Below are 19369 nucleotides of genomic sequence, written 5' to 3'. Positions count from 1 at the left end.
TTTTCTTTTTTATTTGCTATATGTGGAAAGATGAGATGCGATGGAGATTTAATTTCATTGGTTAAGACTGAAAATCGATATGATTGGTCACGAATGTTTCTTCTTCTTTTGGTGCTATATTGATCCCTTGGGATCATGCTATAAAGCGCCTTGATCATGATGAAGAATCGACCGAAGTGATGATGATTTGAATACTGATAATATTGTGATCATAATAGTATAACAAGAATATTATTTTATAAAAAAAGAATACAAAGAAATGATATACGAGAGTACAATGTCATGTTAAGCTATCTTGATGATTTTCCTGGTATACGAGATGACATTCCAGCTACTCATCAAGAGTATACCAGTAGGCTAAAAGAAGAAAAAAAGAAAAAGGAAAGACTTCTTTTTTCGCACAGCATCATATGTTGAAGTAAAAAAAAAAAAAAAAAAAAAAAAAAAAAGAAAGATCTAAGCAATGACGACTGAAGATGATGATAATATATATCTACAGTATAAATGTCTTTTGATTTTATTGGCTTCTCCTTATTATCTATCTTATTGTGTTATGATTGTTCTTTTAAAGGATGGTTTACCTTTAGTCTTACCATCCTTTTGAATCGTTCAATAAATTCACATTCATAAAATCATTTGTTATTATTGTCTTCACTGTATTCAATAGTAAATCATCATCCACAGTAACGTGAATCATTTCTCAGAGGAATCATTCGTCATTTGTTGCACAACATTTATATTTAAGTTTTCATGCAATAAGGAATAAGAACATTCTATTTTATAGATGTAAAGACAATCCTTTTAAAATATCTTAATATCATTACATAAAAATTGTTCAACTTTATTATTATTATTGCATATTAACTAAACAAAAAAAAAAAAAAAAAAAAAAAAAGAAAAAAGAAAACTAACGCACACAATTATTATTAAAAAAAATAAAGAGAGATCAAAATGATAGCTTACTTAGATTATGATTAATGTACTTAGATATCTATTGCTTTCGTAGTAGACCTGATTTTTTTTTTAAAAACCAAACATAGCAGCAAGACCAGAAGCCAATAAAGCCCATCCAATGGCAGGATTAAAAGCAGATGCTTGATTTGTAGTGCTAAGAGTACCTTTCTTGCCATTATCACTGGCCAATCCTTTGTTTGACAGACCACCAGACATACCAGCATTTGGATCTTGACCCAAGGTAGGTTGCATCTGAGATTCTTGCATACCGGAACCACAGCTCCAAGTATTACCTTTAACAACGTTTTCACCTTTCATCTTTCTTTCCAATTCCTGACATTGGAGTTTACCACTGGTTGTTTGTAGTCGCATACCTCCACGTACATCTTGTAACACTGGCAGTGCATAAGTATCAATGTTACCCGCGATATCAATCGTGCCATCCACCTCATTCAAGGAAGGGAAACCTTCAACACTACTTAATTGTGTATTGTTGCCGATCGAGAACGCACCTCCTACCCTGATCAGATGTTGGAAGGATGTTTGTGTCAATTTGTTATTGTTTGCAATCGTCAAGGTACCCTTCACCATATCGATTTGATCTAATTGAAGACTAGTGAATTCATTGTCATGGAAGGTGATATCTCCTGCTACTCGCGTTAATTTTGGCATGCTTAATTGTGCCAAATTACGGAAATCGCCTGCTTCGATCGATGTCAATTGATTGGCCTATATATAATCATCATCACACAAATAAACAAATACAAAAAAAAAAAAAAAAAAGAAAAGAAAGATAGAGGATTAGACAATCTTTCGGAAAATATCCTTATATATATATATATATATATATATATATATAAAATAATATACTTTACCTGGAAATCCAAAGAATTACCATTGGAAGCAACATTCATCGAACCGGTCAGTTCCTTAACAGAAGAGAAATCAAAAGTCTTCAAGTAATTATTAGACAATAAGGCAAAAGAATGCATTTTTTCGGGCTTGAAACCAGTGACGGTAGGCACACGAGTATCTTGAAGATGAGCATCATCGACAGATACTAATCCAGCAGGGAAATCCATATGCTCCAAAGCAGGCAGTACAGAAAGTGTCAAGGATTTAGTCTCAATCAGAGAAGGTAATTGTAATTTGCCAAGTACAGTTTGATTAGTGATGCGTAATTCACCTTTCACTTTGGTGAGTTGTGGAGCTTGGAATGTACGTAGAGCTGGATTACCAGCAAGGATTAAATTGCCTTTAAGCTCTTGAATGCCGACCAAAGCTAATTCTTCGGAGGCTGATCCGTCAATTGTAATGGTGCCTGTGAATGTTGCACATCCTTTCAACGTATCCAAATCATCTTGTGTCATTGCCTTGAAATCTCTATTGCATACATCATCAGCTGATACTAATCATAAAATAGATTAGAGAAAAAAAAATATAACATACTATATTATTTCTTACTTTGGGCCATCGCACCAGCTGCTAGCATCAAAATGGCAGTAGTAATACTAAATCTTGTCATCATAAAAAAAAAATGTTGCTTATTCAAACTTGAATGATAAAAAAAAGAAAAGGAAATGAAAGAGAAAAAGAAAAATATGAAATAAAATCCCATTGATTTTATATCATGTCAAATATCAAGTGTTGTCAAAAAAAAAAGCCTTTGGTGGATTGGATTGAAATCATCGTAAAAAACAAAAACAAAAAAAAAAAAAAAGAAAAGAAAAGACCAATGAAGAAATCATATACATAATTGGAAATATATATATACATATATATCAATTCCTATTTATTATTTGGCGAATAATATAACGAGCTCTTTCTTTTTTTAAAGAAAAAAGAATGTTTGCTTATAGAACTAGTTTTTCCATTTTTCTTTACACGACTGAAAACACCCTTCCATCATTATAAATTTTCCCCGTGCATATGAGTATGTGCATGTATCCTTGTGTCTACATAGGGGAAACGAAAGAAAATGTTAATAATAATTATCTATTTGTTTTTTTTTATTATCCCTTGTCTTGTGATGTTTTCATGTTTAGGTTGATAATAGCGTTATGGGTTTTGTATAGTGATGCTAAGGATGATAGTATTCATCATGATGATTGTCTTATAATGACATCGAGAATGAGAAGGAAGATATGGGAAATGACGGCGACGATGATTGACCATCGCTATTCTATGACATGTCATACAAGGTGAACAGTTGAGTCATATTTTCATCATCCACCAACATAGAATCATAACTATCATCCTCATATCATAGATTTATAAAAAACATCATCATCTTGATCATCATCAACCGACTCCACATACTATTTTTCAACCTACACTTTTGACATAAGGGTCGACAGGGAAGAAAGGGGGAAACAAACAATTGACTTGATGAGTTTCTAGTTTCAAACATAACAATTTTATCCATCCGAACATCGCTTGTTTAGTGATTGAATTTTTGTTGATAGTTTTACACTTTAGAATATATGTCAAGTATTAATAAGAGTATCATTATTTTCACTAAATTGCTTGTACATAGCATGATTACCCACAATGGAAACCAGTCGTTGTTTGAAATCCCGTTCAAATCGGACGGAATAGGTCGTTTTCACTTTACTATTTTTTTCTTTTCTTTTTTCTTTCTATCTCTCATTTTTTATATTTATTATTATTAGTATATAGTCATTTACTTTTGGTGATATGCACAAAGATATATTGAAAATAGTTCTTATAGGTGATGGAGGGACTGGTAAGGTAACAAGAAAAAAATATATAAACTAAAAAAGAAAAAAAAAAGGACATTAACCTACAAACAAGGAAGTCAAAGTGCATATAAAAAAGATACAAAAAAGAAACTCCTTTCTTCTTTTTTTTTTCTTTTTCTTTTTCTTATAGACAAGTTTACGAAATCAGGTAAAGAAAATAAAATAAAAAGATGTAAAACATTATTAACATTTTTTTTATATAGTATATTCATAAGCGATTTACCAATGCATACAAGGCAACTATTGGTAAGTTTTATCAAATAAACTCAATTGCCAAGGACTCAGCAAACTATTCCATATATTATTTTAGGAGCCGACTTTATCACAAAAGAAGTAGTTCGTCAAGATGGCAAGAAAGTCATGATGCAAATCTGGGATACAGCAGGTCAAGAAAGATTTGCTTCATTAGGGGTTGCGTATTACCGAGGAGCTGATGCTTGTGTACTTGTTTATGATGTCAACAACTTTTTATCTTTTCAACATATTGGTAAATAATAATAATAATAATGATAATAAAATATTTATTTTTCTTTAAAATTCATAATAGGACATTGGCGTGATGAATTCTTGAAACAATCGTCTTTACCACAAGAAGAAGCAGCTCATTTTCCGATGATGATGATTGGGAATAAAATTGATTTGGATGATCGGGTGGTATCTCGTCGACAAGCCAAGGCATGGGCAGAGGAACATTCTTCAGATCATATGCAAATTGCTTGTTTTGAAGCCAGTGCAAAGGATGGTACTAATGTGGAAAAAGCTTTTCGTCATTTGGCTCATATGGTTAAGATCCCTCAATTAGAATTGGATATGAATAATGGTGATAATAATAATTTAGAATTGGATAGTCCTCGTCGTCGATCTTCTTTACGTTCAGGTGGTAATCTTTGTTGCTAATTATCTCTCTCTTTTATTATTATTTTAAGTTGTATTATATTACTGTTATTATTATTTATCATTTATAATTATTTTATTATTATTATTATTTCGTTCATGTAGATTCTACCAATTAAAAAAACAGATGATTTGATTGTCCGATTGAAACGTCTTCTATGTTTTTCTTTCTTTTTTTTTTTCCTTTCTTTTCTTTCTTTCTTTCTTTCTTTTTTTTTTCTTTTTTCTTTATTCTTCCACTGATATATTCATGTCGGTGATCTATTATAAATTCAAAGCTGCCAAAGATTCTGATTATGATGTCTTTACATTTGATGGACAAAGTGCTACTGTGTTTGATGTGAAAAAAGAAATCATACGAGCTAAAAAGTTTGGGAAAGCTGCCGATTTTGATCTTGCCATTTATAATGCTCAAACTGATGAAGGTAAAAGAACTTAAATGAATAATAAAAAGAATTAGTTAAACTCATTTTATTCTTTTTCTATATTTTAGAATACAATGACGATACATTTTTGGTACCACGTAATACATCAGTCATAGTTCGTCGATTACCTCCTTCTAGACCTGGAAAAGGCACAGCACAACGATATGCGCAAGGAGCAGGACCTATAGACGGTAAAGGTATGGGTGCAAGTGGAATAGGAATCATGAAAGGTCCAAATCAATCTACAACTCAATCTACGACTGGACGAAGAAACCTTGTTTTGAATGCTTTACCACAACAACAACAACAACAACAACAACAACAACAACAACCTATAGACAACTCTGCATTGAATACAAATCCATTCCAACAACAGACAAGTGAAACAGTAGATACAACTAATCCAACAGAAACTGAAGATTCTGAAGAAGCTAGAATTCAAGCCATGTTCCAACAAACAACAGATCAATGGGGTGCTATGCAAGAACGTTTAGCAGAGTAAGTAATTTTAATATATATAACTTTTTAAAACTTGTAATTATTCATACACACTTTTTTTTTTCTTTTCTTCTTGATAGACAACAATATATTCCATATATAGCACGAGGTGGAGATGCTAGAAGAGGTCGTGGTGGACATCAACATAGTGGATCACCAAGGACATCAGATCAACCAGTACCATCTTCAACAACGGATATGAAAGATTCTTATCAACCTCCACAACGTGTTCCTCCTCCTACTTATGTATGTTATCGATGTGGGCAAAAAGGTAATTACATCTATATATGTGAGAAAAAATAGTAAAAAAAAAAAATATAAAATAACTTTAACATATTTATTATTCTTTTCTGATATTAGGACATTATATCAATCAGTGCCCTACGAATGGAGACAAGGATTATGATAAACACCCAAGGATCAAACGAACAACCGGAATTCCTCGTAGTTTTCTCAAGGTGATAGAAGAGCCTAAGGATGCAGTCAAGTCAGGTACAGGAGGATTGATGGTAACACCCAAGGGTGATATTGTAGTTGCACAAGCGGATTCATCCACATGGGATCAACATATGGCGAAAGCAGCCACCAGTCTTGGTGCCACTGGTGATATTCTAGATTGGTATGATGCTATTCCTGTGGTGCCAGAGTATGTACAATGTCCAGTCTGTCTTTTACTGATGCGGGAAGCAACGATGACACCATGCTGTGGGGCTAGTTTTTGTGATGAATGTATTCGAGGTCATCTTTTAGAACACGACTTTACTTGCCCAGATTGTCATCAATCAATTCAACATGGATTAGATGGATTGGTGGCTAATACCGAAGTGCGACAATGGATCGATCAGTATGTACGACGCTATGCAACAAGTGGAATACGACAAGGAGACGATCAAGACAACATATCACAAGGTCAACAAATGGACAAAACATCTGAACCTGTTACTGTTCAAGAATAGATTTTTTTATTTTAGTTTAATTGTGATGATGATTATTTATTTAAAAATAAAGAACTTTTTTGTATATATATCTATCTATTATGATTATTATGAATTTCTTAATCAAGTTGAAAGGATCGGCGATATAATAAAAAATCAGAATATAAAGTACTTGGGGATGACGAATTATCTTGGAGTTTATCTTGTTCTTGTTTGATTACTTCTTCTTCTATTGCTACGTTTTTCTCCTTTTTTTCATTATGTTTTTCTTTTTTTTCATCTTCTTCCTCTTGAATTGGTTGCGGAGGACGCTTTTTGTTTTTCTTGGATTTCTTTAATCGATGCCAGAAAGAATGGACCCATCGGATAGTCATATGTTTTGATTGCATATTGGTAGAAGAAGGATCTTGATCTTTCTTTTTTCTCATGGATGCTTCATTTGAAGATTGTTGGGCAATGAGTGTATCATGGTTTGTGGTGATGGGAGATGGACGAGGTGATGGTGTTCGGCTATGAATCAAAGCATAAGTTGGAGAAGAAGCGACAGAAGACGAAACACGAGGTGATGTTTGTTGTGGATCCACACTTGATTTACGATCCAGCGTACGTCGTGATGATAAATAATCTCGTGTACAGACATCCCGAAGCCGTTGATCTACAGCCTCTCGATGAGCATTCCGATGATGTGTTTTGAAGTGAAGTGATACTCGTGTGGTCAGATTAAATAAATCCAACGAACTATGACGTTTATTGATGGTAGAAAGTGGTGATGATGGCAATGACCAGATATTCGATGAGGGACGAGGAGAAGAGGACCTTTTGTCTTTTTGTTTGCCTTGTTTTGCCAACCATAAATTGGGTGATGATGATGATGAGGAAAGGGGACATCGATGAGGATGATAATAAGAATGATCTGGGTCAAAATAGATTGTAGGGGAGTGAGGAAATAGTATTTGATCACGTTCAAGAGTTTGCGAAGGATCATTAAAAGATGACACCAAACCAAAAGATGATTGTAAAGTATTGACACTAGTACGTTGTGCTGATCTGATTTTCTCCATCCAAGTTTGTCTTTCTTTGTTACATGTTGTACTACAAATAAACACATGTTGTTGACATTGTAGAATGAAATCAGTATCTGCAAAATATACATAAAGAGAAAAAAAGGGGTGAGACAAGGGATAAGTAATTGAATAATTTGAAACGAAATAAATAAATAAATTAAATTGACTTTTTTTTTTTTTTTTTTTTTTTTTACCATTATCACTATCCAATAGATTCACAATACTTAATGGAAACCAATGTTTAGCATCATAAAGAGTATGTTTCTTCACTTGAACCATGATGATATAGGAAGAAAATACAAAACATCCAAGGTAACTAGATTTCATTGCATTTACAGGGTTCACAACGTGGGTGGCTGATGAAGGGAAAGAGGGAGATGACTCGTGATGATGATGCATGTGGTTATTTTCACTGTAATACTTAATATCCAATGCCCCTGAAATCACAAGGCATCCAAGTTGGGCCACACGATGTCTTGATAATCTCCAATCACTCTCCAATCTTTCAATAAAGCGGTTGGTCCGTTCCACATCCTCTCTTTTTTCATTCTGTCGGTCAATTTCCGTTGCGATATCATACATACTATCAAAAGCTTGGATCAATAAAGTAGGATATCCAAAACCTGAACTGGCTGCATATTGATTGGCATGTCGAATGATTTCCTTTAATAACAACTGATAACGACATATTCTTTGGATAGGCTAAATAAGTGAAGAAATAAATAAATAAATAAATAGTAATCGATAGTGGCATGATTATCTTTTTTTTTCTTCTATATATATATATATATATATATATATACCTTGATCAAAAAGTCTTCAAATCGAATATGTTTTATAGGAGTACTTGATGATGATGATGACGATGAGGATGAAGCTTCATATCGTACTTGAATCAAAGCTTGACAATGTAAAATAAAATCAGACCATTCAGATCGTCCACGATATTCAGTACAAAGTTTCCATCGATTTGAATGACTATCACAATAAGTAGTATAAAGGTCCATAAATTGGGATTCCTAATATTAAAAAAAGAAAAAAAAATCATAAGAAAAAAAAAGTGATTCCATATCATCATTACATATTGTAGAAAAACTTGTGCAATCGTCTGACATTTCGTTTCCATAGTAATGATAGGATGATTCGTTTGATCTAACCGTTGCTTTTGATGTTGATCATATATCAAAGTTTCAAGAGTATGAAGCAATTTTCGATGAAATGCTAAAATATCGGGTTTATTACAACTCATGATGGCCACGTGTTCGGCAGATATCCATTTTTGTTGATGTAGTTCTGCAAGGCAAATCTATTCTCAAAAAACGACAACAACAACAACAACAACGAATGACAATAAACAAAAAATATGTAGATTAAAAAAGGACTAAATTTAGAATATGGGGTAATCATTATATGTAAATAAAAAAAAAAAAAAAGAAAAGTGTTTACCTCTACCATAATAGAAAGATCGGCTACATAATCTCGTTCTGATTGAATCAATTCTTGAATGGCATGATGTAGTAATTTGTATTGTTTAGGATAATAATGATGTTGACGGATGTTAATATTACTATCATTTATATTATGATCAACGTTAGGATTATTTTTGTTGGTAATAGGGGTATTGGTATGATTTGTTGGAGATGTGTTATCACAACAATGACATTGATCCTTCTTTTTTTTAGGATGAGTACAAGACGAATAACAATATTGAAATTGACAACAATAGGAAGATAATGATGGTGGTAAATAATGAAAATGATGATGATGATGAATGGTGGAGTTTGATTTCCGATGACAAGAAGAGCAAATCATTGGTGAAGGTACATATATGGGTGTACAAGAAGGATAACAATTAGAACAAGAAGATGAATGTGGATGATATTGCATTATCAATAATAATAATAAAAAAAAGTAGAATGAATATTAAAAAAAAGAAAAACAAAGTGAAAGAGAAATGAATTATTATTATTATTTTGTTATGGGAGTAATGATGAGAGTAAGAGGAGGGTCGAAAAGGGGAACAACTCAGGGGTGAGTGTTTAACCAAAATGAGTAGTCTGAGCGTCATGTAACTTTGTAATTTTTTTTTTTTATAAAAGATAATGTGGCAAGTTAACAAAACTTTATATACCCCTTTATTGAAAAAAAAAAGTGAGTTTAGACTGTCGATCAGCTTAAAAAGTGTCATTCGGGCTTTTAAAAGCAAAGCGCGGTACACTATAACTTTTTTACGCCTTTTTGAGAATGACTCACTTGGTGGATTTAAACCTACAACCCAGAAAAAAAAAAAAAGCATTTTTTCTTCTTTTTCTTTTTCTTTTTTTTTTTTATTACAAATTAGAATGATGTCTTCACGAACTCCTACTAACAAACTTGACTGGGAAAACATTGGATTTCAATATCGTGATACTAATGGTTTTGTTAAATATACTTGGACTCCTACTACTGGTTGGGATGAAGGCGTGTTTTTGACAGACCCCATGTTGAATGTTCATGTTTGTGCTACTGGTTTACACTATGGTCAACAGGTAATATTCTAAATGGTATAAAACCAATTATGACTGATATACATTGTTTTTAGTGTTTTGAAGGTTTAAAAGCTTTCCGTGACAAGGATAATCGTGTTCGTATTTTTCGACCTCGTTTGAATGCAGAACGTATGCAACGTAGTGCGGATATGGCCTATATGCCTCGTGTTCCTGTAGAAATCTTTGAACAAGCTGTACGTCGAACGGTAGAAGCCAATTTGGAATATGTTCCTCCCAAAGAATCTGGTGGTTCCTTTTATATTCGTCCTGTTCTATTTGGTAGTGGTGCTTTCATTGGTATGGGTGCTGCTCCTGAATTCAACTTTATTGTCTTTGGTATGCCTGTTGGAAATTATTATAAGAGTGGTGTTGTTCCTGTAGATGCTCTTGTGATCGAAGATTTTGATCGAAGTAAGTTCTCCAGATTTATGATGATGTATTTTTTTTTTTTTTACTAACTATATTTATCAAAAAAAGCTGCGCCAAAGGGTACTGGTGCTACCAAAGTAGGAGGAAACTATGCACCGACCTTCGGACCTATGCATCGTGCCAAGGAACAAGGATATCCCATCACATTACATTTGGATAGTAAAACAAATTCATACATTGACGAATTCTCTACATCAAACTTTGTGGCATTGACTCATCCTGATCCTGTGACCAAGAAACGAACATTTGTAACACCCAACTCTAGTACTGTTTTACAATCCGTTACTCGGTTATCCTTGGAAGATATTGCTGAAAAAAATTTAGGTTGGAATGTGGAAGAAAGACCAGTCAAGTTTGAAGAATTAGAACAAGGCAAGTTTGATGAAGTGGCTGCTGTGGGTACTGCTGCTATTTTAACTCCTATTCGTAAAATTGTTCGTGGCGACAAGGTGATCAGGATTGGTTCTGGTGTGCAGACTGAAATTGGTGAAGGCTTTGCACACCTCTATAAGGAATATCGTGGTATTCAATCTGGTGATCTTCCTGATACTTTTGCTTGGATGTGGCCATCTGAAGGTTTATAGTTTAGTTACTTTTATTATTATTTAGTGATTGTGTTAGATTATACAAATAAATGATCATCTATTAAAATCATTGAAAAAAACTATATTAAAAATATCAAGACTTTTATTTTCCAGTCAGAACCAAATATTTGAAATACCGTTTCCTTGGTAAGCTTATAAAAAAATCTGGGGTATATTTTCTCCCATTTCTTTTTTTTTTTTATATATTTTATATTTCTTGCTTGAACCATGGCTGTCGAAGAAAAAAAAGTATTTGAAGACTTTAAAACATACAATTGGTTAGAGGATACAGTATTCCAATCTGGTTTGAATAATCTTTTACGTTCCATGGAAACAACTACAAATAAACAATCCATTATAACACCACTTGATGAAGCATATCAACAACACCAACAAGATAACCAAAATACATTACAACTTCTTCGAGCAAAACATTTTTATTATTCAAAGTAATAAAATATTATTAAGTTTATATATCAAAAGAATAATAAATTAACTCTTTTTTTTTTTTTAAAAAAACAAAATAGATTTAAACATTCCTTTGATTTGGAAAAGTACCTTGAATATGAATTGGAGCAAGTTAAACTAGAGAATGGAGCAAAATATCAACGTTTAGAAGAATACAACTTTGACCAGGATGAAAAGTATATCAAAGGTTTACCAAAGATTATTGAAGGCTGGGTACAAGAACAAGTGAGTGGTAGTAAACCTAAGAAATTATGGGATAAGACACATTTTGATACTGAATTTATCAAGGTGAAAGCATTCTATTATTCAGCGTAAGTACATAATACAAACTATATATATATATATATATATATATATATATGAATATTTTTCAATATGACCTAACAATTTTTTTTTGTCTTTTGAATCTATATGTAGCTGTGTTGAATCTATTGATGTGAAAGACTATCTCACTTGGAAATACAACAAAGAACAAAAGAATGAGCCTACTTGTCCATTTGCGAATCTATGGCAAAATAAAGGAAAAGGTATTAATAATAATACTATTATTATTTTTTTTTTTATGAACTAACTTTTGATTTTCACCTCCTTTTTTAGCTGATCTTGGACCTCAAATCATTTCGGATGAATTTTTATCTGTGGAACCTCCTAAATTTACTGGTCCAACCATTGTCACTTTTGCCTCACCTCGTAGTCGAAATATGTTAACAGAAGCAAGATTAAACGAATTGAATGAAGAATTGACATCAGCTTTATCAAACAACAAAACCACTAGCATTTTATTAACAGCAACGGTGGCGGAAAAAAGTAATGATTCTATCATGACAACAAATGATCGTATAGAAACAAATGATACCAAGGTGATCAGTAGTGGATTGGCTTACGAAGCAACCTATCAAGCTTTAAAAAACAATAATAATAATAATGATAACATTATCGATCAACTGGCCCCTGCATTGGATTATCTCGGCACAACTTATTACAACTATGTAAGACACCAGCACCTGCATATTGACCAACAACAACAACAACCGATGTCGATCATCACCAAACCTACATTTACTTTTATGAACGGTCAGATCCCCTTGAATGCAGCATATCTCACTTTATGGCATGGTTATTTGCGTATTGGTACCGAACACTGTCTTTTGGACTGCCATCTGACACTTTCGCATGCACCTATCCCGCCCTTACTTCTCTTCCAACTTTGTGACATGCGCAATAAATCAAGCAACAAGTTACCACTACCTATTGGATGGGATTTTTACCTTGCTTTGGCACCTCCTGATTTCGGTCGCCTTCGTGCTCCTGAATTGTTACGTTTAGGGCTTCTTGATATCTTTGTCCCTGAAACGAAATTGTCGGATGCTTTTTCAAATGCAAAACGTATGGCGCTTTGTCCTTCTCCTTCTACTTCGACAGCTGTCCAATTAGCTTTGGCTCTTGATCATTCTTACCCTGGACCAGAACGTATTTCTACCTGGCAAAAGGAAATAAGTGATTGTTTTGATGCATCAAGTCTTGGTCACATCATCTCACGATTGAAACTTTTAGATACTGTTTGGAGTCAAAAGATATTGACTCATTGGTATACTTTACCTCCTATTCTTCTCAAGGTAATAAGACCAAAAAAAAAAAAAGATGATTTCCTTTTTTATTATTTTCATTGACTTCTTTTTTTTATATCCATTTTCATTATTAGGTTATATTCAAAGCAGTTCAAAAAGCACGTAATATGTCACCTTTGAATGTGATCAATATGGAAGAAAATCTTAACAAAAAATGGCGTCAATCTTCTGATTATCAACAATTTCTTCGTGGTGAAACTTCTTGGCAAGGATCTTTGAACGATGATGATGATGATCAAGATATTGTATCCTCTTACTTTGATGATATTGATGATAACGACTCAAGGGTGGTACCATTTGTTTATAAAGTATCTGAAAAAGATATGATAGATCAAATAGATTTGATGAGGATGAATGTATGCCCTGTTACTGGTCAACGTAGCAATAATGGATGTCCTGTCTTGGCTGGCCAACAACAAAACCCAGATGATGATGATGTGTGTCCAGTTACAGGTCAACGTAACAATAGTAATGATAACAACAACAATGATGATGATGGTGGATGTCCTTTTTCGACTGAATTAGTAAACAAGAAAAACGAAGATGCATCCAATTTGAAAACTCTTGTATGTCCTGTCACTGGTCAATCTGATGGTATATGTCCTGGATCACAATCGTAATAGTGGTGATGTTGCCCTATACTTTTTTTTTATTATTTTTTTTCTATGAATATCTTGTATTTTATATCAAAGTTTTATGATCATGTTTTTTATTTTATTTTTATCTATCTGGAATAGATCTCTCATGTACACTAATAAAGACAAAAAAAAAAAATAATTCAAACATTCATCAAAGATCAAAATATATATACTGATGGTTAAATAATCTGTTTTATTGATATATAAAATTCAACAATTAACATCCATGCATTGACTTAAAGAAAAAACAAAACCCCTCCCATTTTCAAAACCATATATATATATTATTATTGTTGATTTGATTTCTGTAATTGATCGACTTCAGCCAGAGCCTTTTGTAATTCTTCACTTTCATGATCAAAGCGTAAACCAGTTTGGAAGGCCTCAGAAGCATCTTCAAACCTTGTCATGGCCAAGAGTGCTTTACCTTTGCGGAACCAACCTTTGCTCCATTCACGTTTGAGACGAGTGACCATCTCAGCATCCACCAAGGCATCGACATTATTCTTGAGGGCAAGGTGTGCAGCGGATCGATTGGATAAGATGGGAGATAGTTCTTCACGTACGTACTGGAAGGCCAAGGGTTCCCATAGAGGGCGAGACCAAGAAAGATCCACCGCCATCCCATAGAAACGAATCGCTTCTGTATAGTTAGCTTGCTTGAAATACTTGTTGCCTTCTTCCTTGAGTCGATTCACTTGTGCATTACGGACAGGATTGGGTGTATTGGGTGAAGGAAGTTCTTTGACTTGTTTTAACGTCGTCGCTAACTGATTGTGTTGTGTCCAGTCCACTTGGCAGTGTTCACACTGTTCCTTATTATGTGCCTTGCAAAGAATACGTTCTCCATCACTTGATACCGTCACTTCCCATGCTGAGGCTGGTTCTATCATTGTATAGTTGTGATGTAATAATAAAGACCAAAAAAAAAAAAAATGGATGATATATAGTAGATTATAAAGAAAAAGAAACGTAAAAAAAAAATACATAAGAATATTTCTATATAAAAAAGAGTGGAGAATTTGGTTCACCGCAGCCAGTCATATCGCAGAAGGTAAGCAAAAAAAAAAAATGGGAATGTTCCTTCACCTGTTTTATGAATTTTGGTAATGGAACGAAAAAGGAAATTGGCACTTTTTTTAGACATACTCAAAGAATGTACACTTGTTATAATGGATGGATCATAAAAAATTAATATTGTTACTTGTAAAAAAAAAAGGCGACATTATGTTGGCTTGACACAATCATCAAGTTTTGTGCCTTGAACGGAATCAGCCAATCAACTTGTCTGAAAGCTCAGCCAATAAAAAGTCAGCAATCCTAATTCATTTTTTTGATTACCTCCAACTCTCTTCCACCTCTGTCTTCGTTTTATTGGTGATTTGTCTGCAGATGCCTATGCCAAGTGTAAGTAATAAAGTAATGGAATACTTATTAAAAAAAAAGAAGTAGGAATATGCTTAAGAGCAGACTTGTTATATTTACTTTTAGGAAAAATTGAATGCGGTCAACAATGTAAGGATGTTTTTTTACCAATTCTCCTTTAAAGAAAACAGTACCATTAGTGGGTGATCTGACCTTGACTCTTATTTTATAGGAAACCTCTCTCATTTCGTTTATAGATACTCCCTTAATATATCAAAGGTTAAGAATATTCATTCTATCACAATATAGTACTTATTTTCTTTCTTTCTTTTTTTTTTTTCTAGAGCTCAACTAGATCTCACCATAGATTATTATCATTCTTCTACATTACCACCAAACTTGGTCGACTGGACATTTGAATTGACAAAAACCAATCTATACCATCTCTATGTGACATCAAATGACGGTTGGAGTGAATCTGGAAAAAAGGCAGAATTACAGGCTCCAGAAGCTAGGTATTTGATCGCCAGGTCCACCAATGATCCAACTGATTTGAAAGGCTTTTTGATGTTTCAAATGGTAGAAGAAGAAACAATGGATGATGATGTGATGGCTGAAGTCGCTTATTGGTAAAATAATAATAATAATAATATGTAACAAAGTATGATAAAAAGATTCTTTTATATACTAGTTATGAACTTCAATTATCGGAAGATGCAAGGAATCAAGGTTTAGGTGAATATTTGATGGATCTTCTTTTTCAAATTGGTCATCATTGGAAAATGGAAAAAGTCATGTTAACAGTCTTCAAAAGTAAGTATATATTGTATATATAAAGAAAATGAATAAGAACTTGTATTATAATAGAGAACAAAGGTGCAATGCGATTTTATACTGAAAGGATGGGGTAAGTGAATAAAATAATAATGTTGATGAATTATATGTTAAATTGATTCTTGTTATAGATTCTCGTTGGATGAAATCTCTCCTGGAGCATGTTTACCAAGAAGTAAAGCAAGAAGATTTGATTATGAAATTCTTAGCAAACCATGTTAGATTGTATCAATAAACAAAATTCATGCAAAAAAGAAAGGTACACGCTGACTATGTGGCTTATATGTAATCCTGTCACAACTATTTTTTTTTTATTTTTACCATTTTGGAATTTTTTTTTTATTCTCCACTTCTTTTTTTTCTCTTTTCTTCTTCAAAGCAAACAAACGATATCAACATGTATTTGATGTATTATTTGGATAAGAAAGGTGAACGTGTGTACACTCTCAAGGTATGAACCAAAAAAAAAAAAATAATAAATGATGAAAAGACTAACACATAATATTTTTATATAATAAATAGAAAGTAGATCCTTTCGGTAACGCCACTAAATCTGCTCATCCAGCTCGTTTCTCACCTGATGACAAGTTCTCTCGTCAACGTGTTACCATTAAGAAGAGATACAAGATCTTACTTCCTCAACTTCCTGCTCGTCCTTTGTAAACTATATAGTCTCTCTCTCTATTTTTTTTGAATCTTTCTTCTATTAACCTCATTTTGCTACATAACATATACACACTCTCTCTTCTTCTTCTTCATACATCTTACATGTTATATTTCATTTTTTTCTTCCTCTTTTTGACTCTGGAATACAAAACTTCCTTCCCTTTTCAGTAGTTATATTTTTTTCCCATATTTTTACATTAGTAGATCTTTCTGATCTCTTGTCACTATACATTGTTTCCACATATATATATATCTTTGTTTCTTTTTTTTATTAGTTTAATAAAAATCACAATCAAGACATTATTGTTTTACTTTTTTTTATCATTTTCTTTGAATAACTACTACTATATAGTTATGAGATTAGAGGTCGCATCGGAGTTGCAATAGCTATAAAACGCCTTCCACTTTGGATTTGAAAAGGAATCGGTTTTCTTTTCACTTACCATGGCAAATTCAAAATATGAATATGTTCGTCACTTTGAACAAAACGATACTTTATTACCTAACACTTACATTGTCATTCGTATCGATGGTCGAGGTTTCCATAGGTAACTTTTTGTTCTATTTTTTTTTTTTCATGACTGATCATCTTATTCTATAGATTCTCACAAACACACCATTTTGCCAAACCAAATGACCGACGAGCTATTGATCTTATGAATCATTGTGCGATCCAGGTTATGATAGATCTTCATGATATTATACTTGCTTATGGTCAAAGTGATGAATATAGGTAAATTGTCTTTATTTCTTATGCTTCCACCTCTTATTTTTTTTTACTTTAGTTTTGTCCTCCCAAAAGCATGTAATTTATATTCAAGACGGGCAAGGTAATAATAATAATAATAATATAGGATACAAGATAGAACTTATTCTTTTTATTGAATAGCAAATTATCATCCACGGTGGTCAGTTTATTTGCATCCAATTATGTCATGGCTTGGTCTCGATTCTTTGGCGATGAACCTTTACAATACCCTCCCTGTTTTGATTCTCGTACAGTATGTTACCCTTCGGATCAAAATTTACGAGATTATCTATCATGGCGTCAGGCGGATTGTCATATCAACAATTTATATAATACTACCTTTTGGAGTCTGGTTCATGATGGCAAGACTGAAATTGAAGCTGAAGAGAAATTAAAGGTAAAACATATAATATATATATATATATATATATATATATATAAACTCACTGATCATCATATAATAGGGTACATTTTCAAAGGATAAGAATGAAATCCTCTTCACTGATTATAACATCAACTACAACAACATTGAACCTATTTATCGAAAAGGATCTACCATATTACGCTTGAAGAAAATGGTTACTAGCATTTCACCTAGAAATGGCGAACAAGTGCAAAGGTTGAAAAAGGTGCCTACTGCCGTATATGAAGATATTATTGGTCAAGCCTTTTGGGACGAACATTCGGATTTATTAGCATAGATTCTTTCTTTTTTTTTTTCTTTTTAGATAATCATTGATATTATATTATTTATTATATTTGGAATAAAACTGATCTAATGACCAACTATTACTACTACTACATATTTAATTTTGATGCTACACTAAAAAAAAAAAAATGATTGACTATGATGCTACACTAAAAAAAAGAATGAGGCCATACTAAATGCATTGACTACGTATTGTGTTGCTACGATGAGTTTCGATCCATGGATGAAGGTTGCTGCTTGAAGACTTCTTGATGAGCTTGGCGAACCATAGAAATATACTGTTTGATTTGCGATGTCATCCTATCTAATCAACATAAATTTATATCACTAAACAATATAAAGCATTTCTTACTTTGTTCTGTTTCCATGGTTTGAATGGTCTTGATACGTTCCCGACATGTCAAAAGGAAATTATGATGACTTGCAACACGAAACTGTTCCATAGACTCTACTAGTTTATCCACCATGGCATGTAATGTCACAGATAGATCTAACCTCTCCACCCAACAAAAAAAAAAAAAGAGTAAACAAAGATATGCTTATATATATATATATACATATATATATATGTGTGTGTGTGTGTCAAAATTTTGAAAGAGAATGAAAATAATAAAAGAATATTTACCTTGTATATCATTGTGACCTTTCTTGAAATATTGATCAAAACGATCTTCTGTTAACTGAGGATCTAGTTCACGTAGAGGCAAGAAAGAGACAGCATCACTATGTTTGTTTTTGGATAAACTGTGGTCATCTGCAGTGGTTACTGTTGCGGCTGGTGCAGTAGAACGTGTTTCTGCTGGTGTTTCTGTTGTAGGTGGTGTGGTTAGTAAGGTCGTTTGACTTTTCATTCCTACGGTTGTCGTTCCATTCCCTTTTTCTTTTAAAAAAAAAAACATGATCAGATTAGTCAATGTGATAGTTACCTTGCCATGTTTTTTTTTATTGTGATAATATAACCTTGAAAATCCATTGTTTCGAAACAAAGAAAATAAATAAACAAAGCAAGAGGAAGAAGGGGCAAAGAAGAAAAAAATAGATAAAAAGATAATGTTGTATATGCATATCACCTTTGGATTTTTGAATGTCCGGTTGCTTGAAAATGCGAGATTGAACGATAATGAAAGAACTTGAAACTGAAAAGAAAGATGTAGTCTGCTGATGAAAAAGTGATTGAATGTGTTGTATAAGAAAGGATGATTCACTTTCGGCCAACAAACACCGATGTTTACTGCATTTT

General features: G+C 32.9%; 10 protein-coding genes across 10 annotated transcripts; 7 read left to right on the top strand and 3 right to left on the bottom strand.

Annotated features, from left to right (window-relative positions):
* Window positions 1–1170: 1170 nt before the first annotated feature.
* Window positions 1171–2686, bottom strand: BX664DRAFT_370034 (uncharacterized protein; the record flags this gene model as incomplete). The annotated part of the gene is made up of 2 exons (XM_051548632.1): window positions 1830–2686; window positions 1171–1683 (listed from the first exon to the last, which is right to left on the bottom strand). Coding segments are annotated over exons 1-2 (1008 nt in total), but the record flags the coding sequence as incomplete, so codon positions are not given.
* A 913-nt stretch (window positions 2687–3599) lies between these two features.
* Window positions 3600–4704, top strand: BX664DRAFT_323601 (P-loop containing nucleoside triphosphate hydrolase protein). The gene is made up of 5 exons (XM_051543690.1): window positions 3600–3705; window positions 3847–3864; window positions 3920–3962; window positions 4027–4203; window positions 4264–4704. The coding sequence occupies exons 1-5, from the start codon at window positions 3652–3654 to the stop codon at window positions 4611–4613; spliced, it is 642 nt and encodes a 213-aa protein (XP_051402543.1). The 5' UTR covers window positions 3600–3651; the 3' UTR covers window positions 4614–4704.
* Window positions 4705–4843: 139 nt separating this feature from the next.
* BX664DRAFT_323598 (DWNN domain-containing protein) lies at window positions 4844–6559 on the top strand. The gene is made up of 4 exons (XM_051543689.1): window positions 4844–5035; window positions 5104–5533; window positions 5614–5804; window positions 5894–6559. The coding sequence occupies exons 1-4, from the start codon at window positions 4861–4863 to the stop codon at window positions 6487–6489; spliced, it is 1392 nt and encodes a 463-aa protein (XP_051402542.1). The 5' UTR covers window positions 4844–4860; the 3' UTR covers window positions 6490–6559.
* Window positions 6517–9423, bottom strand: BX664DRAFT_355686 (Dbl homology domain-containing protein). Its single transcript, XM_051547835.1, has 5 exons — window positions 8979–9423; window positions 8614–8838; window positions 8336–8551; window positions 7727–8234; window positions 6517–7606 (listed from the first exon to the last, which is right to left on the bottom strand). Exons 1-5 carry the CDS (start codon window positions 9417–9419, stop codon window positions 6588–6590), a joined length of 2409 nt encoding a protein of 802 aa, XP_051402541.1. The 5' UTR covers window positions 9420–9423; the 3' UTR covers window positions 6517–6587.
* Window positions 9424–9861: 438 nt separating this feature from the next.
* BX664DRAFT_355685 (branched-chain amino acid aminotransferase) lies at window positions 9862–11153 on the top strand. The gene is made up of 3 exons (XM_051547834.1): window positions 9862–10060; window positions 10114–10471; window positions 10538–11153. The coding sequence occupies exons 1-3, from the start codon at window positions 9875–9877 to the stop codon at window positions 11071–11073; spliced, it is 1080 nt and encodes a 359-aa protein (XP_051402540.1). The 5' UTR covers window positions 9862–9874; the 3' UTR covers window positions 11074–11153.
* A 112-nt stretch (window positions 11154–11265) lies between these two features.
* BX664DRAFT_323593 (uncharacterized protein) lies at window positions 11266–13953 on the top strand. Its single transcript, XM_051543688.1, has 5 exons — window positions 11266–11522; window positions 11601–11852; window positions 11959–12068; window positions 12139–13157; window positions 13244–13953. The coding sequence occupies exons 1-5, from the start codon at window positions 11302–11304 to the stop codon at window positions 13787–13789; spliced, it is 2148 nt and encodes a 715-aa protein (XP_051402539.1). The 5' UTR covers window positions 11266–11301; the 3' UTR covers window positions 13790–13953.
* Window positions 13954–13975: 22 nt separating this feature from the next.
* BX664DRAFT_323589 (uncharacterized protein) lies at window positions 13976–14763 on the bottom strand. The gene has a single exon (XM_051543687.1). The coding sequence runs from the start codon at window positions 14698–14700 to the stop codon at window positions 14095–14097; it is 606 nt and encodes a 201-aa protein (XP_051402538.1). The 5' UTR covers window positions 14701–14763; the 3' UTR covers window positions 13976–14094.
* Window positions 14764–15199: 436 nt separating this feature from the next.
* BX664DRAFT_363816 (uncharacterized protein) lies at window positions 15200–16228 on the top strand (the record flags this gene model as incomplete). Its single annotated transcript, XM_051548389.1, has 5 exons — window positions 15200–15214; window positions 15674–15801; window positions 15864–15985; window positions 16040–16079; window positions 16138–16228. 5 exons carry the CDS (start codon window positions 15200–15202, stop codon window positions 16226–16228), a joined length of 396 nt encoding a protein of 131 aa, XP_051402537.1.
* Window positions 16229–16403: 175 nt separating this feature from the next.
* On the top strand, window positions 16404–16669 carry BX664DRAFT_346371 (H/ACA ribonucleoprotein complex subunit 3; the record flags this gene model as incomplete). Its single annotated transcript, XM_051547524.1, has 2 exons — window positions 16404–16457; window positions 16529–16669. 2 exons carry the CDS (start codon window positions 16404–16406, stop codon window positions 16667–16669), a joined length of 195 nt encoding a protein of 64 aa, XP_051402536.1.
* A 441-nt stretch (window positions 16670–17110) lies between these two features.
* BX664DRAFT_291098 (tRNAHis guanylyltransferase-domain-containing protein) lies at window positions 17111–18172 on the top strand. The gene is made up of 5 exons (XM_051541928.1): window positions 17111–17220; window positions 17274–17405; window positions 17458–17502; window positions 17562–17817; window positions 17885–18172. Exons 1-5 carry the CDS (start codon window positions 17117–17119, stop codon window positions 18119–18121), a joined length of 774 nt encoding a protein of 257 aa, XP_051402535.1. The 5' UTR covers window positions 17111–17116; the 3' UTR covers window positions 18122–18172.
* The last annotated feature ends 1197 nt before the right edge of the window (window positions 18173–19369 follow it).

This window comes from Halteromyces radiatus (genome assembly GCF_025201355.1).
Source record: "Halteromyces radiatus strain CBS 162.75 chromosome Unknown BX664scaffold_2, whole genome shotgun sequence".
Lineage (NCBI taxonomy): Eukaryota > Fungi > Mucoromycota > Mucoromycetes > Mucorales > Cunninghamellaceae > Halteromyces > Halteromyces radiatus.
Note: the sequence above shows the minus strand (reverse complement) of the source record. Positions and strands in the feature narration are given on the sequence as shown.